Source organism: Callospermophilus lateralis, chromosome 6 (genome assembly GCF_048772815.1).
Source record: "Callospermophilus lateralis isolate mCalLat2 chromosome 6, mCalLat2.hap1, whole genome shotgun sequence".
NCBI lineage: Eukaryota > Metazoa > Chordata > Mammalia > Rodentia > Sciuridae > Callospermophilus > Callospermophilus lateralis.
The window spans coordinates 2,352,492-2,376,155 of record NC_135310.1 but is presented as its reverse complement, the minus strand read 5'-3'; the positions used below and the strand labels follow the sequence as shown (position 1 = coordinate 2,376,155).

The 23,664-nt window shown below is 39.0% G+C and overlaps 1 protein-coding gene and 1 long non-coding RNA gene across 2 annotated transcripts in view; one reads left to right on the top strand and one right to left on the bottom strand.

Annotated features, from left to right (window-relative positions):
- The first annotated feature begins 6,561 nt into the window (after positions 1-6,561).
- LOC143641809 (thyroid receptor-interacting protein 11-like) overlaps positions 6,562-23,664 on the top strand; it is a 55,209-nt gene continuing 38,106 nt past the window's right edge. Inside the window, exons 1-5 of the mRNA XM_077109629.1 lie at positions 6,562-7,272; positions 15,400-15,528; positions 15,797-15,917; positions 16,014-16,203; positions 22,569-22,725. Coding sequence (XP_076965744.1) covers positions 6,562-7,272; positions 15,400-15,528; positions 15,797-15,917; positions 16,014-16,203; positions 22,569-22,725 — 1,308 coding nt within the window. The remainder of the gene's footprint in view (positions 7,273-15,399; positions 15,529-15,796; positions 15,918-16,013; positions 16,204-22,568; positions 22,726-23,664) is intronic.
- Positions 16,087-23,533, bottom strand: LOC143387738 (uncharacterized). Its single transcript, XR_013089909.2, has 4 exons — positions 22,848-23,533; positions 21,891-21,956; positions 20,738-20,815; positions 16,087-17,614 (listed from the first exon to the last, which is right to left on the bottom strand). It is a non-coding gene; the product is annotated as an uncharacterized LOC143387738 (long non-coding RNA).

Here is a 23,664-nt window from a genome sequence, read left to right as displayed (position 1 = left end):
TTATTAGGATGACTTCTAATTTGCTAGGATTGGAAATCTTATAAGGTGAAATTTGTATATAGATGTGTATAAGGGAAAGAATATTTAAAGACACCAGGAGAAAATGAACATCAACAAGCCAGGGAGCCTGGCTTCAAAACAGAGCTGCTTATCTCATAGAGATAAAAAAAAAAAAAAAAAAAAAAAAAAAAAAAAAAAAAAAAAACACCAGTGAGGGAAAGAAAGATCTGAGGAATGAGATGTCCCCTTCTAGGGAATCAACTCCAATGACCTACCCTCCCATTGGGAGTTGGTAACAAATGTATGCCCTACTGCCTACAGTTTTTACCAACTCCCAATAATCCTGTCAAATTATAAACCCATCAGTGGATTGATCCACTGATGAGGTTTGACCTCATGATCCAATTCACCTTTCTGTGGAGCCACCTGGGCCACCAACTGCAAGTTACCCTTCACCTGTCTTTTGTCCACCTTTCTATTTGGATTACAGATTAACACTCTCAGCTCTGAGATAGAAGCCAAAATTTATGTATCCTTTATACTGTTTAAACAACAACAGATAACATTTATGTCACTATACTAAGGATTTACATAATAGATAAGAGAGCAGATGTCTTTTTTTTTGGGGGGGGGAGTGGCTATTAGGGATTGAATCAGGGACTCTGGACCCACATCCCCAGCCCTGTTTGGTATTTTATTTAGAGACAGGATCTCACTGTTTGGTATTTTATTTAGAGACAGGATCATCAGGAGTTCAAAGAAAGCCTCAGCAATTTTGTGAGTCTTTATACAAGTTAGAAAGACCCTGTCTCAAAAGAAAAAGTTAAAAAAGGGTTGCGAATGTGACTCAGTGTTTAATGGCCCTAGGTTCAATCCTATATACCAGAAAAAAAAAAAAAACAAAACAAAACATTAAACCTGAGCTACTCTAAATGCCTTTGATGCCTTGTCTTTTCCACTCCAACAGCCTCCACTGGGATCTCAGATCTGCCTCCCCTTATTCTGACGTTCCAATCCACCCGTCTTGTATCAGTTTGTCAATGCAGAAAAAAACTCTTTCCTGATACAGTTCACACATCAGTTTTCTTTGCCTAGAACTGTAAATTTCTTCATAATTTACCTGCTAAGCATACTTAATGCTGCAAGAAACAGATGATATTTCATTTACTCAGACTCTTTTTGGATAATCTATTGCAAAGCAAGCATTTCAGTTCTGCTTTCTTGTAATAATTGTACATTTTGAGTAGAGTATATTTTAAAATATGTATTTATTCATCTAGTTATTCACTTATTTATTCTTTCTTCTAAATTAGTTTTCTAATTGGACAGAACTTATGTCTGTTTGTTCCTCATGAATTCCTTTGCTGAGATAGTACCAAGAACCTTGTCAGTGTTAAAAGTATACTTTTGGAGTGAGGTAATAATATTGGCCCTATAGAGTTGCACATTCTATGTATACTTTAGGAGAGCAAAGGAACACTATGAGGCTTATTTTCCAGATAAATAGAACACATGATTTTAAAGCACTGTACCTATTGTGAGAACTTAGAAAAAGCATAAGAGCTACAAGCTATAAAGTGCCAGGCATTTTATATTCACTATAGTTAATTTTTACAATGACACTGAGCTCTACAGATGAATTAACTCCAGATTAGGGAAGTCAAGAAATCTACCCAAGATCAAGTTATGAATAATAACTTAGTCAAGATTCAAAACTAGACGTTTTATTTCTAAGACCTCCCTTTTCTTTGCACTACTATCCTGTATTGTATGCAACATCTGTTGATCTAAGAAATACTATTAATATTTTTACAAGTTTTACAAGTAATTTGTTTTACGGATATTAAAGTGACATTTCTTGCTTTGAACTTGATTTACAGTAAGACAGACATAAAATATAATTTCTAATTATAATATAATTTCTAATGTACGTGTTAAGCATACTTATGCTTCAAGAAACAGATGATATTTCATTGACTCAGACTCTTCTTGGACTATCTATTGCAAAGCAGGCATTTCAGTTCTGCTTCCTTGCAGTAATTGTACATTTTGAGTAGAGTGTATTTTATAATATGTACTTATTCATCTAGTTATTCACTTATTTATTCTTTCTTCTAAATTAGTTTTCTAATTGGACAGAACTTATGTCTGTTTGTTCCTCACGAATTCCTTTGCTGAGATAGTACCAAGAACCTTGTCGGTGTTAAAAGTATACTTTTGGAGTAAGGTAATAATATTGGCCCTACAGAGTTGCACATTCTATGTATACTTTAGGAGAGCAAAGGAACACTATGAGGCTTATTTTCCAGATAAATAGAACTCATGATTTTAAAGCACTGTACCTATTGTGAGAACTTAGAAAAAGCATAAGAGCTATAAGCTATAAAGTGCCAGGCATTTTATATTCACTATAGTTAATTTTTACAATGACACTGAGCTCTACAGATGAATTAACTTCAGATTAGGAAAGTCAAGAAATCTACCCAAGATCAAGTTATGAATAATAACTTAGTTGAGATTCAAAACTAGATGGTTTGTTTCTAAGACCTCCATATTCTTTGCACTACTATCCTGTATTGTATGCAACATCTGTTGACCTAAGAAATACTATTAATATTTTTACAAGTTTTACAAGTAATTTGTTTTATAAAAATTAAAGTGACATTTCATGCTTTGAACTTGATTTACAGTAAGACAGACATAAAATATAATTACTAATTCACATTATTTTTCCAATTTATACAACTGAAGAAATATTCAAAATATCACCTTATACTAAAGCCTTAGATTCTGTGAACAAAACAAATTTTGTTGAGTTCAAATTATCACTGTAAATAAGCATGACCATAAGAATTGATGGGTGTGTGTTAGTTTCTATTTCTTTGTTAAGGTTGTATGGAAGGGTTCTATTCAATACTTTCCATAGTTCAATTCTTCTATACATTATAATAACAAGTCACTTTGGGGCATTAAATTATTTCACATAGAGTTGACAAAAATATCTAAATGTTTGATTAAACATCTGGATGATTGATTAAATCGGTGACTACTCTACTGGAACATTTGTACACTATAAAATCACACAAAGAGCTGTCATTGTCTTACTGTGCAAGACAGAAATGGGAAAAAAATCAACCTTTCCCTTTAAGACCTTTCTTCACCTGCCTAATAATCTAAATGTGTCTCACAGGGCCATAAGCATTGTGTGTGTTACATTCCTGTCTTCCCTAGAGGGGTGTTGTTTGTTTAGTTTCTGTGGCTGTAAATTGAAACAGAAACCAAGAGAATAACTTAGAAAGATTTTCAGAAAAACAATAGACTCATTCCACTCTTATTATAACATTATTTTCATTTAGCCTGTATTAAGCAGTTTGGCAATAGAAGCAAGAAAGAAATGATATAAAAACCTAGCACCCACTAGATTATAAATATTAGGAAAGAAAAATCAAAGAAAATGTAATGCATCAGTATAAAGTATATCTGCCTAAGAAAAAGTTCCATGATAAACCCATGAAATCAATGCAAAACAGGAGATAACCCAACCATATATCAATTACTGACTACCTTAATGTACATCAACAAAAACTCTCAAGGTAAGAATTAACACTTGTCTTGAACTAGTGATTTTTCACAGATTAAATTTAAATGACATTTTTTTTTTCAAAATCACCAATTTATACATATATAAAAGGGAAGAGTCTCTGACATAAAGAAAATATTCAGAACTACTAGAAAGGAAAATACTTCATTGTTCCCTTTTCAGCATTCAGTATATGAATGGATTTTATAAATATGTGCTTAATGAGGATCAGGGTCCAAGGGTCCTCTTTTTCAGAGAGAGAAACATGGAAGGAAATGAGACAGAAGACCACAGGAGAAAGTTACAAGAGATAAAGTATGAGGGGAAGTAGGACTTGTTCTGTAGCATGAAGGGGATATGAAGGAAAAGGCACTATCTTTGTTGAATGCTGACTTGAACCTTGAGCAGCTCATCCTGACTACCTTGAAATCCCACTTTCACTCCCCATGAACCACAAAGATCATCAATAACCAACTTCCTCAGGTTTCATCCTCAATGTGCCCCTCATGCAGCATCTGACCATGTACACCAACCTTTGCCCCCACCATCTTTCCTTTTGCCTTAATCACAAACAATATCATGATTTTTCTTTATCCATTTCTCCTCTCATGTTCTTTCTTCTTCAAATCCTTCTCCTCTTTTTTTTTTTCTTCCAGTTCTTCTACTAGATATTCCAACCCAAATTTTTATACTAAATAAATAAAATACTGTCTAGGAAAGAACAAACCAATGCTGAAACATAATAAGCAATTGAAAAACTGAAGCTTCCTTTTCCTCCATGTGCCTTCTTTTCTCAGTGAAATCCTCCATCCTCATGACTTTAACAATCGCTTCCACATAGGCAAGACTTAACTTTCTTTATGATATTGGTGATTTATTTTGATCATTTTATACACAGCAGAACTACATTTAATTCTTTGTCCTAGTTATAAAAGTCACTAGATGTGAAAGCATCTAATTTCACAGTTTGTATAACATTTATGGACATTTTAAATTCTTTTTTAAAAAAATATTTATTATTTAGCCTTTATTGGACACAACATCTTTATTTTTTTTTTTATGTAGTGCCTTCTAAAACGCACACACACACACCGACACCCAAACACAACCCCCCCCACCACACACACACACACACAGGAGGAATGGTCAAAAGGGAGAAAAGGATACTTGGTATTGTTGATGGCTTCTTCAACAGTAGACACAGCTTGGATATAGCATGGATTCTCAACTTCAGCAGATGCTGAAAGGGGCTTAAATTTTTATATTAGTCTTTTATGAAGAAAGATTGACTAATACAGGCCTGATTTCTCTCTCAGATTTGGAGATGAATAAGAAAGACAAAGAAGATTTCCTTTTCTAGCACAAGACACAAATGCAGTCACTAGTTTCTGATAGCAGGAATTATGTCTACTTGCTCTATCTTGAAGGCAAGAGACATTATGAGGTGATTAATATAATCCTTAGAATCTATTTAACCATTAATTTTCCTAAAATTCTTCCTTCTTAAAATTTTATTTCTGCCACCTTGAGTATTTGCTCCCTGAAGACACATATAGAAAGAAGAGCTCAAGGAAAAGAGTCTCCTGAATATGGGCTCTGGGAAGTGAGTAATGGGAGCAAACCCAAACCCCTTCTAAAGGGTAATAAGGAAAATGATCCTAAACAAAACAAAAAGCAAATATGAACAAAATGGCAGCAGGCTCTATTTGTTGGCCACTTTCTCTGCACCAGCCATCAGGTGAGAACTACACACTATGTTCTCATTTACTCTTCAACTCTTGCAAGTGAGAGAGGTTTTATAAATGCATTCTGTCAGTTTAGCTCCAAAATTGCTTTGGTCCCAATTGGTATGCCTGTTACATCCCATGTGCTTCATCTCTTTGCTTTGTCCCCAACTCTACAAAACTGCCTCTTCATTAACTTGTTGGAATTTAAACACCTTGGAAAGCAGGGCCTTTTCTTAACTCCTTCTGATCCTTAACTTTAGGTATGGGATTTAAATTTAGGATTGTTCCTGCATAGTAGAAAATTTCTCAACTTTTTATTTCACTCTGCACTGTTCAAACCTGGATTATATTTGGCATTGATAAACAACAATAGGTTAAGTGAACATCAACCTTTTGGCTCAAAAACAAAGTTTCTTAAGTGCAATTGAAGTGGAATTTTTGAGCACTTAAATGAACTTCAATCAGAACTTACAAGGACCATATAATGTTAAAATGAACTCAAACATTTATAGATTAAGAGCAAAAAATTATTTTTGGAAAGGGTAAAGATGGTTCTTTAGTGACATTTAATCCATATTATAATCTGAATTCTGAGAATGATTAAGACTTTGTGATGGTTAATTTTATATGTTAAATAAAATTAACCATCTGAGCTATGATGCTCACATATTTGGCCAAATATTACTCTGGTAATTACTCTGGTGTTTTGGGGTGAGATTTACTTTTGAATCGGGGACTTTTAATTAAATAGATTGCGTTCTGTAATGGAGCGAGACCTCACCTTGTCAACTGAATGCAACTGAAAGCAACAAAAAATCCACCTCTCCCAGACAAGAGGGAACTGTCCAGTGAACTACCTTTGGATTTCAACTACAACATTGATTCTTCGTGGGAGTGCCTTTGGACTCAAACTAGGACACTTTCCTGTATCTCTAGCTCCTCCCAGCCAACCCTGCCCAATCCTGTGAGCCAATAGCTGACAGGCAAGTGCAGGGAAGAAGCAGAGGCCCTGCAGGGGGTGAGTGTGCTACTGGCTGCCAGCCCCCGGTCAAAGCCCAGGACCGGCTTCTGAGTTTAGAGGCAGGGAGGGATGGTTGGTATTGGTGGAGCCCCAGGAACCTCGCGCTGTGAGGAATTCTGAGCGCTTGGGTCATAATTGACCCTAGCAACGCTGGAGGACGTTCGGGGCAGAGAAGTGGACGGTGATGGACGCGGTGTTTGGAGCTGGTCCCATGGATCACTGAAGTGGCGGCGATGTCGTCCTGGTTTGGAGGCCTGGTCTCAGGCTTGGGCCACTTCTTGGGTCAGGTGGGGAGCAGCTTGGCTTCCCTCACTGGCCATATCTCCAGCTTCACCAGGGAAATACTTCTGGATGACTTAGGAGACCCAGAAGCAGCATTACATCATTGCTGGGAAGAGGAAATGGAAACTACTGATTCCACACTAAGATGTGAGAATGAAAGACTGAAAAAGTATTGTACTGATCTGGAAGAAAAGCATGAAGCATCAGAGCTGCAAATAAACCATCAGTCTGTAAGTTACCAATATCAACTGCAACAGAAAGAGGTAGAGATCAGCCGCCATCTTAATGCAAGACAGATTGTACTGCAAAATCAAGTGTTTCAACTACAGGCAGCTGCTCAATGGGTACCTTCAGGAGCTGGTGGCGTACCAACAACAACTGCTCTGGCTCCATTCGGTTCCGGGATCAGTAGTCATTTTTCCGCCTTCCGTGATGATGACATGGATTTTAGTGACATAATTTTATCACGACAAGAAACAAGCAGATTGTCAATTAAAGTTGCAAGATATGAACCTGAAGTTGGTCACTCGAGGCAGATTGCTGAGGCTCAGGGAAAATATCATTCTGACACAAGTGAAATCTGCAAAGTACAAAATGCTATCAAGACTCTTCAACCAAACCAAAGTCCAGACATAGATGATCATCAGCATGAAATGTCAGTTTTGGAGCAGAGTTCTACTGTGGCAGAAAAGGGAAAAATCCTTCCTCAGAGTTCAGCAGTGGAAGAAGTGTTCAGGCTAAAACAAGCCCTGGCTGATGCTGAGAAGGAAATCATGAGACTAAATGGCTTAAACCAGGATAACCGTCTTGCTGAAGACAATCTGAAACTTAAAATGCATGTTGAAGCTTTAGAAAAAGAAAAGTCATCATTGAGTCAAGAAAAAGAGGAACTTCAGATGTCACTGTCAAAATTGAGCTGTGACCATCAAGTCATGAAAAACAGAGCTTCAACAGACATGAATTTGAATGTACGATTACTAGACTTACAAGTTCACTTGAAGGCAAAGGAGGAAGAACTGAATGAGACTATCAATGAAGAGAAAATGCTGATAGCTGAGTTAGAAGAACTGGATCATCCGAATCAGGAAGCTACAAAGCACATGATTTTGATAAAAGATGAGCTATCCAAACAACAAAATGAAGAAGACCTTGTCATCAAGAAGTTGGAACAAGAACTAGATGATGAAAAAAAGAGAGTTCATCAACTTGAGGATGATCAAATGAACATATCCCAAGAGTTGCATGTGCAGAAGGAGAAGTTGACTGGGAATGCACAGAGCCTCAGTGATTTGCATTTAACCAAGCAGAAGCTTGAAGGTAAAGTAGAAGATTTAGTAGATCAGCTAAATCAGTCACCAAAAAATAGTTTAAACATCCAGCAGGAAAACCTTGGGCTTAAGGATCCCATTAGACAAATTGAAGATGAGCTGTCTGGATTGAAGAGTAAGTACCGAAGTTCTCTGAATGAAGACTCTAACAGTCATTGTAAGGATGACATGCTTAAAGAACGGGAAGCAGAAATTGGCAACTTAAGGCAAAATCTTTCTGAAGTAGAACAGCTCAATGAAAATTTAAAGAAAGTTGCTATTGATCTCAAAACAGAAAATGAAATGTTGATTTTAGCACGTGAAGATGTAAGGCGTAAGTTGGAAGAATCTATTGCTGCTAACAATCAAATCTCTCAAGAAAAAGACACTATCATGGAGACTCTAAAAAGAGACAAAGAAGAGATAGAAGCCAAACTTCACCAGGCAGAAAAAAGACTGTTGGAAGAAGCAAATAATCACAGGCAGACTATTCAGGAACTCTCCAATGCACATCATTTGAATACCTCTGCCTTACAGCTGAAACACGAGTGTGTAGTGCAACTCAATCAAGAGAAGGACTTTGAAATAGCAGGACTCAAAAAGAATATTGAGCAAATGACTGCTGATGAAAAAGAAATGGAGGAAATTTTGGCATCTTATATAGAAGACGAGGAGCAATTGAAACAAGTCCTAAATGAGAAAGAAGTTTTTATTGAAAAACTCGAAGAAAAAAATTCAGAACTACAAAAGGATTTAGATAAGTGTTCTCAGGCCTTAAGAGAAAATGAAACTTTAAGGCAAGTCATTGAAAGAAAGGACAGAAATCTTACCTACATGAAAGCAGAAAACAACTATCTGCAATTCGAACTGGAAACACTTAGGGAACAGCAAAATCAAGCTGTACCAGTGGCTGAGCCTAAAGCTCTTGATGCTATCACAGAACTAGAATTGGAGGTATCTCAACTGAATATAGTCAAAAATCATCTGGAAGATGAAATTGAAGACCATCTGAATATAATTGAAAATCAAAACCAGCGTAAAATGCAACTACTTCAGTCTTTACAGGAGCAGAAGGAGGAAATGGATGAATTGAAGTACCAATATGAGCAGATGAATGCTGCGCATAGCCAGTTACTTTTAGACAAAGAGGAGGAGATTAAGAACTTGCAGACAACTATTGAAAAAATAAAAGCCCAGTTGCCTGGAGAAAGAGGAGATGCTCAAACATTGAATTCTGATATTTTTCAAGAGACCAAAGTAAAAATCCTAAGAACAAAAGAGGTTCAACACTTAAAGGACCAAGAATTACGCCTAAACCGGGAGCTAGAAAGGCTACGCAGCCAGCTCTTGGAATCAGAAGAGTCTTACGCCCAGGAAATATTGGCTGCGGAAGACAAAGAGATTCAACTGAGACAGAAAGTCACACTCTTGGAGGAGAAGCTAGCTACATCTTCTAAGGCAAGTCATCAAGCCAGGGTGCAGATAGAGTCCCTGCAGGAACAGTTGAGTCTGGTCTCTCAACAGAGGGATGAGAATGCACTGCAGCTTTCGCTCTGCCAGGAACGAGTAAGGCAGTGTGCCCTGTCATCAAGTAACCTAGAGCACTCCCAAGAAGAAGAGAAAGCTATGCATTCTGCTGAACTAGCCAAAGAAAAACAGTTGGTAGCTGAATGGAAGAACAAGGCCGAAAAGCTAGAAGGAGAAGTATCATCATTGCAGGAACGTTTGCATGAAGCAAATGCTATGTTGGATTCTGCTTCCAAACTGAGAGAAGACTTAGATCTCAAGGAAGAAGAGATGGAAGAACTGAAAAAACAAAACGAGCTCCGAAAAGAAATGTTGGACCATGCACAACAGAAATTGTCCACTTTGGTCAACAGCACAGAAGGAAAACTAGACAAGGTCCTCATGAGAAACCTTTTGATCGGTCATTTCAAGGCACCAAAAGGCAAACGTCTTGAAGTATTGCAGTTGATGGGGAGCATTCTGGACATTCCAAAGGACAAAATGGAGCAGTTGTTGCATAAAGATCATGGTGGTGTCAGTAAGAGAAAGCAAAAAAGCGGGTGTATGTAAGTGTATAGGTACTAGGCATTTTATTTTATTTTTTGAGTTCTTGTTGTTGTGATTTTTTGCCATAGTACTTTTTTAAAAATTTGTTTTGTTTTTTGTAGCACTTTTTGTTTATAGAATTTTGTTCCAATGTAGCAGTTAATCATCACCAGTCATCAATTCTGATGTAATTTTGTGAGCAACTGTACAGAGCAGCATTCTTGAACCATTAGTTCCAACCTCTTTTTTTAAAAAAAGAATAATATTTCTTAAATTTAATGGCATTAAGATAAAAATGATACATGTAATTACAGGAAACAAGAACAATCCAACCCATAAGAAGGAGGTCTCAGATTTAGAGTACATGAAAACCAAATATAATGTTGCAAAAAGTTGAGAATATTTATTTTATCCAAGATAACATTGTACAACTGCCAAGGGAAAATTCCAACGGGGAGGACCTAAACATGAAGCTTAGTGGATAAATTCTAAGATGCTTTGAATCCCAATTCTATGACCCCTATCCATTTTGCTTATTTCCACTTCTACAGAAAAGTCACTTCACATTAATCCAGTTTTCCAGATGTTAAATATGTCCAGAAGGAAGAGTATTTTTATGAGTCAACCCCAAAGTGGGATCACATGATCCATTGCCAATGCAAAAGTTAATTAGTAAGAATGCATCATTAAATATCTGGACTGTTTATCTACATACTATTGGGGGCTCTACAATAATTCTTATAAACACATTTTATACAACAGTAGATCAAAACAAGTTGGGGAGAGAAATAAGCTAACAACAGTTTTTGAAAGATGAAAAGCTTAAAATAGTAGTAGTTACAAACTTTTGATAAACTAAGGTAAAAGATGAATCAAAAGTTTCTATCTTAAGTAGGTGAAATCAGAGAAGAGAAAAAGCAGATTGCATAGCACATACTTCTCTGACACCTGTCGTCTCTAAAACCACTCAGAACATTTTTATTAAAATTAATTTAAATTAAATTTAATATATTTTAAAATATAAATTATATTATCATTTAATATAAATTAATCGAATTTAAATTTACTTTATTAATTAGTATTGTTTAAATTTCTTTTATTAATACTATTGTTTGATTTACATTTATTTTATTAACTGATATTGTTGATTAACTTGAATTATAGTATGATTTATATTTAAAAATTCATTAAATTTCATTTAAATTAATACAATTTAACAAAGTAAATTTAAATAATATAATATAGATTGAATTATTTAATATTTACTCTATAATTTAATATACATGTCAACAAAGTTAATTTTAATAAAAATGCTCTTAGTTGTTTTAGAAATTACAGGTGGCAGTGAAGTATTAGCTATATTATCTTCTTTTTTCTCCTCTTTGATTTTACCTAACTTAAGATAGAAACTTTTGGTTTATCTTTTGTTTCACTTTACAAAAATAAAAAAAAGGAAGACAAAACACCCAGTAGCTACCCATATCAGCTTTTCCTTTCTTATTTCTAAATTTCACCTTAACATTTACATTATTTTACCAAAATTAAGATGCCATCAGTTGTTAGGCATGAACAAAATCACTGAGACAACAACTGGAAGATGCATCCCAAAGTCAGATTGGCTAAGTATTCAAAACATATAAATATCTGAGAACTGATGACCTCTGAGAGTAAAGTTTCCAACCTATGGAAAGTTTCCAAATGCTATGGAAAATGATGACATTTCTTTTTAAGTTGAGAACCTTCTAAGTACCAAGGTACGTTCTCAGAAATTGTAGGTAACTCAAGTCTTGAAATTTCTTATTTTTCCTGTACTATAGAAAAAGGGACTCACAATTCCTTGAGCTCTGCTAGCATTTTAGTGACAGGAAAAACTTCAATGATGCATAGTTTTTTGTTTGCATTCAATGTCTACCGATCTTACATACTTTGGGAAGGGTCACAAGCCACAGACCTTATGCCTTCTGCTCTATTTCGAAGCTTCCAGCATCAGTTGCAACAATTCTAGGAAACACTGGGAATACTCTATGGTACAAAATGCACAATTAATTTTTTTTGAAACCATCCCTAAGACATGAGTCATTAGGTGACTTTCTTGTTCTAAGTATATTTACTGAATTATTATTAAATGATAACATGTTAAGCCAAAATGAAAAATGAAAGCACATGCTTCACATCAGAGCAAGGAAGAAGGAAGAAGGTCTGATGTGTGGTAAAATGCATGAACATGCAAATATTATCCAGCCTTCTGAAGTCTAATTTTCTCCCTTTATAATTTATTTTTTGGAGGTTACATTCTTGCATGATATGCCTGGAACAACTTTTGGGGGGATACAATCAGAAATTCAGCACTAAAATCTGCCTTCCTGCAACATAACATGGCTAACTCCTGAGAAGAATATCAAAGTATATATTTTGCTTCGACGTGCCAAATTACTTGGAATCTTCTTCCAATAGACTTCACATGGTTGGGAAAAGCAGAGTTCAGATTTGTCAGGAGAGATTTTTATGTATTCTGCTCACTCCATTGTGTCTAGGTGAGACTTTGGGTTTCAATGCCTGGAAACACACTTCTTATATTTCAGAATTGAAGAGCTCTTGGAAACAGCGACCTCACTGCATGCTTGAGAAAAACATGTTATATAGGTAGCCAGAAAATTACAAAGATTAATATAGATTCAAGATTCTTAAGACAGGGGTTTAATGGAGAAAACAGCAAGAGAGCCTTAGAAATTTCATACTCCCTGCATTCTTAGGAAAAGCTTCTATGTTGTAAAGAAGATAACACCAAACAGAAAAGTTCCTAAGAAAATATTGTGCTTTCAGTTTCCTTGTCTCATAAATTTTATTAAAGTTTCATTAAAGACCCTGAATTTGCTAGCCTTTTTATTAAATACTTATTTGAGATATTCTATTAATGTCTATCCCTGGATTTGATTTGGTCTCACATTAATGTCGCTCCCTGTGACAAAGGGTACACGGGAGGCAGGCAGGATCAGCCTGTCCTCTCCAAGGCACCAGCCGTGGGAACCACCCTCTGACAGAGGTAGTGAAGCACACTAGCTTCTCCTGGGCTGAGCTAGAGGGTAAGTATCTCAACCTGGCCTGCCACCCAACCTGGCCCACAATCACACTGAGTCGGGAGAGGAGACAACCAAGAAGGTGCAACAGTCTCAACTTTATTTTGTCAGGGACAAGTTTATATAGTGATAGAAGGAGGGAGTAGGAAGAGACAGTAGGAAGAACGAAGAAGGGGCAGGTACGTCACTATCACTAAGGGGCCTAGGAAGATTTCAGATTCAACCATTAGGCAGCACGAAGGTCAAAAGCCCATGCAGAGGCTAAAAGCCTGCGAACACCAATCCAGCCAGGTCATGTATACGGAAATGCTCTGGAAGAACCCATGAGGCCACCTCAGCCACCAACCAATAATGGCCTCGGTCCCAAGAGAGGTAAAAGGTTCCAACAATTAAAATGTGTCTACTTTTTATGAGCACAGATGAAATAGTATTTGAGATGATTTATTGCAAACCTTTAGTGCCACAGTCCGGCTGCAGCAAAATAACCGGGGTGTGAGGAGCAACTTGTGTACATTGATACAGCAGGAGTGGGAGCTGTTTATTGTAGGACAGGAGGGGTATATATACATTCCACACAGCTTATCTTAATCAACATAAACTAGATACAGCAGTCAACCAATAAGGAATCTCCACACTTAAAGGCTCCCTGGCGTTCCTTCACAAACCACTCCCTCTGGCAAAATGCCAGGCGCCATCCTGACTTGTTTACAGACCCTAACACTTTAGTAGTTTATGGACATGGAGTGAGTATCAAATGATATAAAAAAATGGAGTTTTCTTTCATGTCTATCATAAGTCTTTGTTTCCTCAGTTGCTGGGGAGGAACATTAGGATGATTTGCTTAGAGTAAGAAAGACTAGACTGGACAGAAGGGACTGGAGCAGCTTTTCTGGTTAGCTTGTCCATTTGAAAAACTTTTATCTGGGACAGGCAAAATATAACAAAGACCAAAATCCATTGAACTGATCAAACCCTGCAACAGTTAACCAGAGTAGCTTCCTCGTCTCTGGCCCCAATTTTGGAGCAATGCACTGTAGGTGATACTTTGAATGATCCTTGGCACTGAAGAACTGTCATCCAGCAATTTATTTCCTTTTTTCATGTCCTTCTCAGGGATGATAATAAGTGATTCCAGACATGAGGAGAGGGAGGAGTAAGAGAAGGTACTGGGAAATCTAATAACCCAAATTAGGTTATGTGAAGGTACCAATGTGTAATAACAAAGGCTGTTATTTTGAACAATTGTAATGCACCAAACAATGATGTTACTAAAAGAAACAAAAAGAATAATATGATTTCTATAACTTCAAAATAATCTGATCTTTAGGAAAACTATTTTAAAAATAGTTTGTGCCTATCTATCGGACTTTTTACCTGTTTATCAAGGCTTAGTCTTATGAGGACATGGATTAAAAAAAAAAAAAAATCTTGTAAACTTAGCAGGGTGTGGTGACAGATTCCTTTAATTCCAGGGGTTCCAAGCCAGCCTCAGCAATTTACAGACACTCTGTAACAAAATAAAATAAATACAACTGGGAATGTGGCTCAGTGGTTAAGCATCCCTGGGTTTAATCCCATACCTAAACAAACAAACAAAAATCATATAAACAATCTTTTTTTAAACCTATGCAATTGAGATTGATCACAAAGTCATTCAAATCACCAGTGGCACAAACACATAATGAATTTGAATTTGAGTTTTAGATACCAATGAATCTTATGCAAAATGACTGTCCTGACAAAAAATGTGTGGACTTTCATCTGTGTATGTGCAGAGATTCATGTATCTTCGGGTCTATAAAGAAATTCAGTAACCTCATGAGGCAGTTTTTCAACAATCTAATTTCACAAGTGCTAATCTCTTGCTGTAATATATGGGCTAAAAATAACATTTCTAACTCCATATTCTACCTGTTATGGTTTCCTAGAGATGCTGAGTCTATGTAATCTTATTTAGTCAGCTGAGTAACTACTTTAAAAAACAATGACAACTCTGAAGGTATTTTAATTAGGGAACTGGTTGGAAATAGTGCTGTATCCTTCCTATCCTGGTAGAGCAAGAGAAAGAGGTTCAATTGTTGCTTCTAAAGACCTAAGTTGGATTCAGGCTTAGGCAGCCCTTTGATTTACTTCTCTAGCAGCCACGCTGAGAGTTTCCAAGTCATTTATGTGAAAGTTACAGTACTGAAATTTTGATATAAAGTCATTTTATCCTATGTTGTATGATGAGGAAGTAAGAAAGGAAGGAAAACACAGATGTCTGCTAAACATAAATACACATTTAAATGGGTCGTAACTGCACATGTGCCATTTGTGTTTTGGTTCCCTTGACCTGAAACCTTTCTGCTTGTAGAGATCAAGGAAGGATTTAGTAGGCTTCCGATCTACCTCGTCTCTGGCAGCACCACCACCATCTAGCGAGTGCCACGAGTGTGGGTGCGTCAGACTCTCCAGAGTGCTGTCCATCGAGGTCCACCTCACTGTTGGCTACTGAGTGCTGTCCCTGCCACCCGGATCTACTACTTCCATTACATTTAGAACTGTCAGTTGAGTGGTTGTGGCTACCCCTGGAAGGTCTGGTCTCCAGAAAAGAGTTATTACAGAGCTCTCCCAGCATGCCGGGGCTCCCCTCACAACTCATTTCTCAAAGGTACACCTTCTGGACCCTCCCAGTGTGGGCGAGTAGGTCTCACATGACAAATCCACTCCCATGCCGTGTTTCCTCAGCTCTCCCAGCTCAATCACCACAGGAGACTTCTGTGACCTTGACTGGTGTGGCGCCTTCTCCCACCCGCCAGCCAGCCAGCCGTTCTGCAGCAGTGGACACCCGTTCTGACACCTTCTACCTGGTGATAGAATCAGATCCCACAGGCTGAGGGCTGTGTCCCCCCCACACCCACCCACAATACACACTTCATTTGCTGTTCCCAGGCTCCAGGTTGCTTTTGATGTGTTTCTGACCCACAGCTGCCAATCAAGTTCCCACAACCTCACCTCAATTTCAGTTAATTTGCCCGAATGACTCACAGAACGCAGCAAAGCACGTTTACCAGTTTATTATAAAGGATGTAGATGGAGAGCCGCACAGGGCAAGGTGTGGAGAAGAGGGGCCGAGCTTCCACACCCACTCTGGCTCACCACTCTCCAGGGACTTCAGGTATCCAAAGCTCTCTGCGCGTCTATGGAGAACTCATTTCGTATGCGCGATTGATTGAATCCTTGGCCATTCATGATCCTGAAGTTGCCAAGGGACTTCCCGCCATTCATTGACTGGTTAACTTGGAAAGAGTCTATCACTTTGGAGAGTCTAAGTATGTTCAGAGTTTCAGGCCAGGAAACAAGAGAAAGACTAAATATACATTCCGTGGTATCACACCTTCCCATCTTCCAAAGCATTGAAATCCCTTCATCTACAGGAAACCCAAGGAGATGAGTGTTTTCAGTTCACAGTGGGCCTTTTTGATTCGTGTTCCAGCCAACCAACCAAGCACACTGTCAGCACTCTGCCCACTCTCTAAGCCGTGATGCTAAATCCAGAATCCCTTCTTGGGGGCCCACAGGAGTAAACTTGGCCAATCCAAGTTCACGTTCCTCCCCTAAGTATGCCCATTCCCACATTCATTCCCTGGTTTCCATCTCTGAAAAAAAAGGAAGTCATTCTTTTGCAGAATAGCACACCTCATCATGGATCACACTTGGTACCTTTCTCTGGGGACTTGAGGAACCAGAACTAGTTACAAGCCTAGAAGCCAAGAGAGATGGCAGTGGTCCTGAGGAGAATCCCTAGGGTCTTACAGGTGGGCACCTGAAGAGGTCATTACCATGCTCTCTCAGAGGAACTGGCAAGGTTGACCCACTTGGGGTGGGAAGGTCCTGTCCCAGGGGTTGGGGAAGCTGCTTCTGCTGGAAGTGGGGCAAATAATTCCACCAGCAAAGACTCATCAGAATTTAGGGGCTTGAGATCCCCAGCGTCATCAGGGTCTTCCCATACATTCCCATCCCAACTGGAAATGTCCTCTTCCTTCTTAATCAAGGCCCTCACTGAAACTGTGGCCCCTTCACCCAGCTGGGAGTTCAACTTGCTTGTAATTCATCCAAACCCCTCCAACGTCAGTCAGTTGGGCCTGCTATTTATTATTGATTTCTTTTCTTTTTTTTTTTCTGTGCACTGGTTGGACAGGTGGGCTTCATGCTGAAAGCCAAAGGGGCACAGTGTAACCTCTGTCTTTGACTAGTGCCCACATGGCTAGCTCTAGGCCCACAGAGCAGGACTTCTCCCTGCCAGCTCCACATTCTTTCCACTCCTCTGGGCTGGCAGGTTCTCAGAGCACAAGGCCTGGAGGCATGCCAGCTCCTGCCAGACCAGGAAGACACACCCCAAAAGGAAGGACCCAGAAAAGAGTTCAATCAGGGAGGGTGTCATCAAGTCAGGATCTGATTGCCGCAAGATGGTTATTCTTGGTTTCAAAAATCTCAATCCAACAAGTACTTGTTGAGCTCCTTTCAGGGTGAGCACTCTCCTAAGTGCCACCAATCCATTCAGAACACAAGGATGTTCCAGGGGTGTCCTATGTGATGGGGAAGATAGGTGCACAAATAATCACACTTCCAAGTTCACGTTTATTTTCCCTTATTCAAAGCTTTGGTAAATGAGGTTACTTAGAGAGCCTGTACTAAGACCATTTAGGGTCAATTGTCTAACAGGGAATCCTACAGTGGAAAAATAAAATGTACATTTCAGGGTTGCACAGAAACTTTGTTACAGCCTGATTTGGTCCTGATTGTACCACTTGCCCCACCTGGTGGCCATTTGTTTGAACTGCAGAATCAGTTCTCCAGCAGAGGCCCTCCTAAAAGAGTCTGCAAATCTTAATGTATTTTGATAGGTTAGCAAATGCCCTAGAGGACTATCTACTCACTGTTGAATGGGACATCTTCCTCACTTTGGAACACAGACAACCTATCCCTGGCATTCTGCCGATCTTGGTTGAAATTGTGAAAATGAATACATTCGGACTTAGATTTCAGTGAACTGATGTCTAAGGAGCAGGGTTTCCTTCATGTTTTCCAACCATGTTTTGGTGGACCAAACTAACCAGAGAGGGTCGAGGAGGAAAGGGGAGAGATGGGGGGAATTAAACCTAATAAAACACAAGCAGTAAAAAACAACACCAAAAAAACCCTCAGAAATATTTCTGAAAGTGCTAAATCTGAAACAGCACAAAAAGTAAAATATATCATCCCAATATATAGGGAAGGAATGTATATAGAGATCCCACTTTTTAACTACTTTAGAATACTATGTATTCACCTGATAAAAATATGTTTATTATGTACTTTATTTAAAATAAAGTGAATTATGAAGATTGTGTTGATTCTGAAAGCTTAAAATAACAATGTCATCATTAAGAGTTACCACTATTCCAGGAGGGGGTGAAACCAAAAAACTCAGTGGTTTGTTTGAGGTGGTTACGTGGAGGCGTCAGCAGTGGAGGCCAGGAGCTGGGGCACGGGGAGACCTCGCTTGCCCTGCAGAGTGTCAGCCTGTCTCCATTCTAGGATGTCGACATTTGATATTTTCTCCCCAAATTCAGCCTCAGGTCCTGTCTTCCAACCAAATAGCTGCATCCAATTCTCTTCAATAGACATTCTGAGGCTATGGACACTTAGGCTTGGCCTTACACCTCTTCCAGAAGCTAGCCCAAGGTCTCCCCAGTGCTAGCTCTGTGATGTGAGTTTGGTCCCTGAAGAGGGCTGATGGTATCTAGTAGGAGGACTGAAGAACCCTCTGGCAGGTGGCGGCCACTTTGACAAGGTGCTCATCAACGGGGTGAGTGAGCTGGTTAATTACACTAGTGGGCCTCACAGACCTGCCAGTCACTAAACAAAGCAGCCCATTCATGGAGTCGAGCCACGTGGTCTGCAAGACTCCACACTAAGGTTGGTTTCCTTCAGCTGGAAATTCCATGCAGTTCAGATTTCCAATTCCCATGACCCTAAGACTTCAGCCCAAAGTGAGGTCAAAAAGCAGCCAAGATTCTAGGTGGGAATGCATAATTCATACGTAAAACAAAGCCTTAGTAGAAAGAAGGAAGGAAATCATCTGAAAGGGGTGGGTTGACTGTAGGGTCTATCAAAATGTAGCAAATAGCACCCCCGAGTGCAGCCACCTACAAGAACTAAGATGGGAAACTTAAAGACGGGTAAAGGAGAAGGTTATTTTATTATGCAGCAGAAAATATTATCTCATTGATAGATGACAGATGTGAAAGCTAAATCAGATGGGCTCACAGACAGAGCAGAGCAGAGAACTGAGGAGAAAAGAGAGCGTAGCACATTCATCCGTTCAGTCATTCTGTTCAGCATTTATGTGAATGCCAAGTCCTCTGCAAGGCAAGAGTGATGGCCAAGCCAGACAGTCTCTGTGTTTGTGGACTCTAGGCTCAGGCCCAGGGGAGACAGGGTGTGTATGCTTGAAATCTCCAAACTAACTGGAATTTGGTTCCTACAAATGCAACCAAAATAATATGCAGGAAAGGAGGTGGAGAGGCAGCTTCCTCCTCTGTGCTATTTGAGCATAGACCATGGAGTAGCTCCAGAGGGTAGGCAGGAGGTTGGCTATTCTTGCCTTTGGGGAGGGGACATGTGACAAGGTAGATACATTTCTTGGCTCTTGGTCCTTTGAATTTTAGTCACATGTATCTCTTACTTGTTTTCAAAAATGTGCAAACTGTAAAAAAGTCTAGCACTAGTAGAGATGGATTCATACACTTTGGGTAAGGTATTTTATTTGTTTTGGCAGAAAATAACTTAGAACCTGGTGTTTTCACCAAGGGCCACCAAGCTGCCTTATTTGGGGGACCACAGGGCAACCTCCTGTATTTAAGACTTTACTATTTCTTTGTACCTAAATTGTTGGTAAGCTATTTTAAATTCTTTTGTAGAGACTGGAAAAAAAACTAAATAAATAAAATCTTATTTAAACTTTCTAAAACATTCTCTATCATCACCAGAAATATAAATGTATTCTCATCCGAATCAAAGTCTGCTCCATATCTTTCTAAAGAAGTAGGGGATTCTCGCTCTTTCTCATTTCTCAGTTCTACTGTAATGATGGTATATGGTATATGTTTTATTTTTGATAATTATTTAATTATACCATATTCAAATTCTCCAGTTAAAATAGAATACTGACAGGCACCGTGGTAATGGAAAATGCTGAGAAACATTCATGGCATCAGGAACAGAGTTTTGCTCCACTGCCCTTTAAAGAGGCATGGAACCTTGGAACATCATTCTGGGAGGAACATGTCACTTGCTCTGGGGGTAGCAACAGTGAGGTTGCAGTGGCTCAGTTACTCACTGACTGATGGAAGGTGTCTTATAAAGAGATGGTTGGACTGACTCTCCTTGGGTGGGATTCTAAGTGATTTAAAATATATGGACCTTCATCTCAGATATAACCTCCAGAGATTTAAGTTATTTGCAAGTGACATCAAAAATTAGGCTACAGATCAACATATAGACTGGGCTGTGGCCACACTGAGTCTGCTTTGACACTGGTGTGCAGGAGCAACTGGACTTCACTATCCCAACTGAGCTATATCCCCAGCCCAGATCTCCTCCGTTGTCTCACTTGAAAGAACCATTCATAAGGATCCAACAAGATCACTTTTTTTTATTAAACTTACCATTCTAGGGCTGGGGGTATAGCTCAGTGGTAGACAACTTGCCTCACATGCATGGGGCCCTGGGTTTGATCCCCAGCACTGCAAAATCAATAAATAAATAAAATAAAAATTTACCACATTTTACAAAGGAAATCATAGTCTGTAAACTGAATTTGTTACTTAGAAATACATAAACATCAGGGATCTCCTGTTGTGCCATTGAATGAGACACAGTTGAGGGTCTCTAAGTTCCCTTCTCTTAGTACTAAGTATCTTTAATTTCTGAATTGTGTCCCTCCAAATTCATATAGTCAAGCTCTAACCCTCAGCACTCCAAAATGTGACTATTTAGAGATAGGGCCTTTAAAGATGTCACTAAGTTGAAGCAGGGCCATTAGGGTGACCAATACACCCCGTGTCCTTGTAGGAAGGGGAATTTTGGGCAGACATGTGCATACCCAGAGGGAGGACCCTGTGAGGAGATGATGAGAAGATGACCTTCTAAGAGCCAAGGAGAGAAACCTCAGAACAAACCCTGCTGGTACCTCAGTCTTGGATTTCTAGCTTCTAGGACTGTGAAATAAATTTCTGCAATATCCAGGCAGTGGTATTTTGTTATAGCAGCTCTGACAGACTCATACACCTTCCAACACTAAAATTCATTGGTTGTAGAAACCCCTTTCCTAATGCAGTAAGTAGCACAAGAATATATTTTTACCTTCCTACTCATACACACAAAAATACATAATTATTTTTATCCAACTAAGAAACTACTTGAGAGTCCTGGCTGCACCTGGAATCTATGGGATCCATAAGGTTGTTCCCGGTTTAGATCGATACAGTATTATACCATCTTGGTACAGTCAGGATCCATTATAGGATCCTTTTGCCTTCAGGCTTGTTTTTGCAACTACTTCCACTAACAAGCAAGTAGGTGGAATAGCTTCAAGGAATGATAAAATATACAAATGTGTGTGATTGCATGGTAATTTCTGGAAATGACATTCCAATTTGATGTAAATGTATGAGGTATAAACAAGATAATATTCTTTGAGCAAACTCAATTGACCTTTTTTCCCTGCCTAAAAAAAAAAATAGATGTTTTCATATAGAATAGAAGGCAAAATATAAGAATAAAAATATTGCCAGTACAGTGGCACATTCATGTACTCACAGCACTCTGGAGGCTGAGGCAGGAGGATTGCAAGTTGGAGGTCATCTTTGGCAATTTGGTAAGACCCTGTCTCAAAAAAAAAAAAAAAAAAAGAGAGAAAAGAAAATAAAATGATTGGGGATGTAACTCAGCGGTAAAGTGCCCCTGGATTTAATTCATACTTCTATATAGTTCTATATCTGTGGTTTTTCTATCTGTTCTTAGGCTCCAAAGAGGGACCTCAAGAATCTCTAGTAAAATGAGAGATACCAGATTGGCTATGTAATTCATTTGGGCTTCAAGTAAGATTTTTTTAAATAAATGATTACATTGCTAAATAATTTGAATCATGAATGCTCCCTATTCATTCATTTATTCTGTCGATAAACACTTGCTGATGCCTATTGTGGCAGGCACTACGCCAGGGGACTCCCAGCTCCTCTGTTTAAGGGGAATCCACTCTCAGTCTGGCTTTGGGATAAAAGATGACCCAGCAATAATGCTTCTTTATTGTTAAGTGTTTTAAATGGAAGCTACTATTGGGATTATTTTACAGAGGGAAATGAACTGAGGAGGAGCAAGTAACTCTCCTTGCTCCTACATTTTAGGTTAAGGTGCAAGTCTGGCTAGAAGATGAGCAATGGGAACAGTGGTGGGGGGGGTGCCTTGTGTCCGCCATGCTTTCTCTTTTGCCTTTAGGCAGGTGCTAGTGGCGGGTGGAGCTTCCTGGAGGTGGGGAAAGGGAAGTGGTGCCAAGTTTCTTCTCAGGAAGTTTGATAGCAAAACTGATGGAATCAATTCTGATGTATCTGCTGCCCAGCAGCCTGGCATTCCTAACCATGTCACACTCGGCAAGGTAAGGTCTTTTAAAAAAAGACCCAAAGTTTGTGTATTTTGGCTACTGTCTTTCTATCAGGAACTCAGGAATGCTGGGGCCTACGTCATGTCTTTATTCTCTGCAGAGGGGGTCCCACTCACAGAAAGGAAGTCCTGTCTACGGAGAGGGATCTCACGCTGAGCTTCTGTCCTCATCTTCATTTTTGAATAAGAAAACAAAGATTGGAGAGGTTCCGTGATTTGCCCAAGGTCATGCAGCCTGAAGGTGGCTAACAGAAATTTAGTTGAAGAACACTGACTTGGGGTCCAGAGACATGGTCAGTGTTTTAGATCTGCCTGGGCAGCTGGTGAAGTCCACTTGTCAACTGGAAGTAGGAAGTTGGCTTCCCTGAGAGGTCCCTGAAGTTCTGTGCTGCTCTCTGATGGTGGGATGTGTGTCTGTCCATCACCACCTCCCAATGTCTCAAGGTATGGGAATTAGGACTACAGGTTAGTAATTTCCAGTGAGCTTTCATTTCTTTCCTGTAACTACAGACATAAGTACAATATAAGGGAATTATCAAAGTCCCTCAGTATTCCCAAACCTCCTTAAGCAATTTGTGCTGCTTAAATCCAAAATTAAGCTCTGGCTTTGTTCTGGGCTGTTGGCAAGGTTCCTAATTACAAGACGATGGGGATCTCCTTATGTCTTACGGAACTGCGAGCTTTACCTGCGATTCATTTCAGAGTGTGGGCAAAGAGCTGGTGTTCCAAAGGCTGAACACTGGGTGTTGTAGATACTTTGGACTTCACGTCACCACCTGAAGCCACCTCCACATTTCTTTTGGTAACCTTCCTGGCAAAATTTCTGATCCTACAAATGGACCTGTTCCCCATCAGTAATGAGACTCAGCTTCCTGAATTACTGAATTTTCATGGTAACCCACCCATCCACCAAGAAGGGACAAAGAAAGAAAGA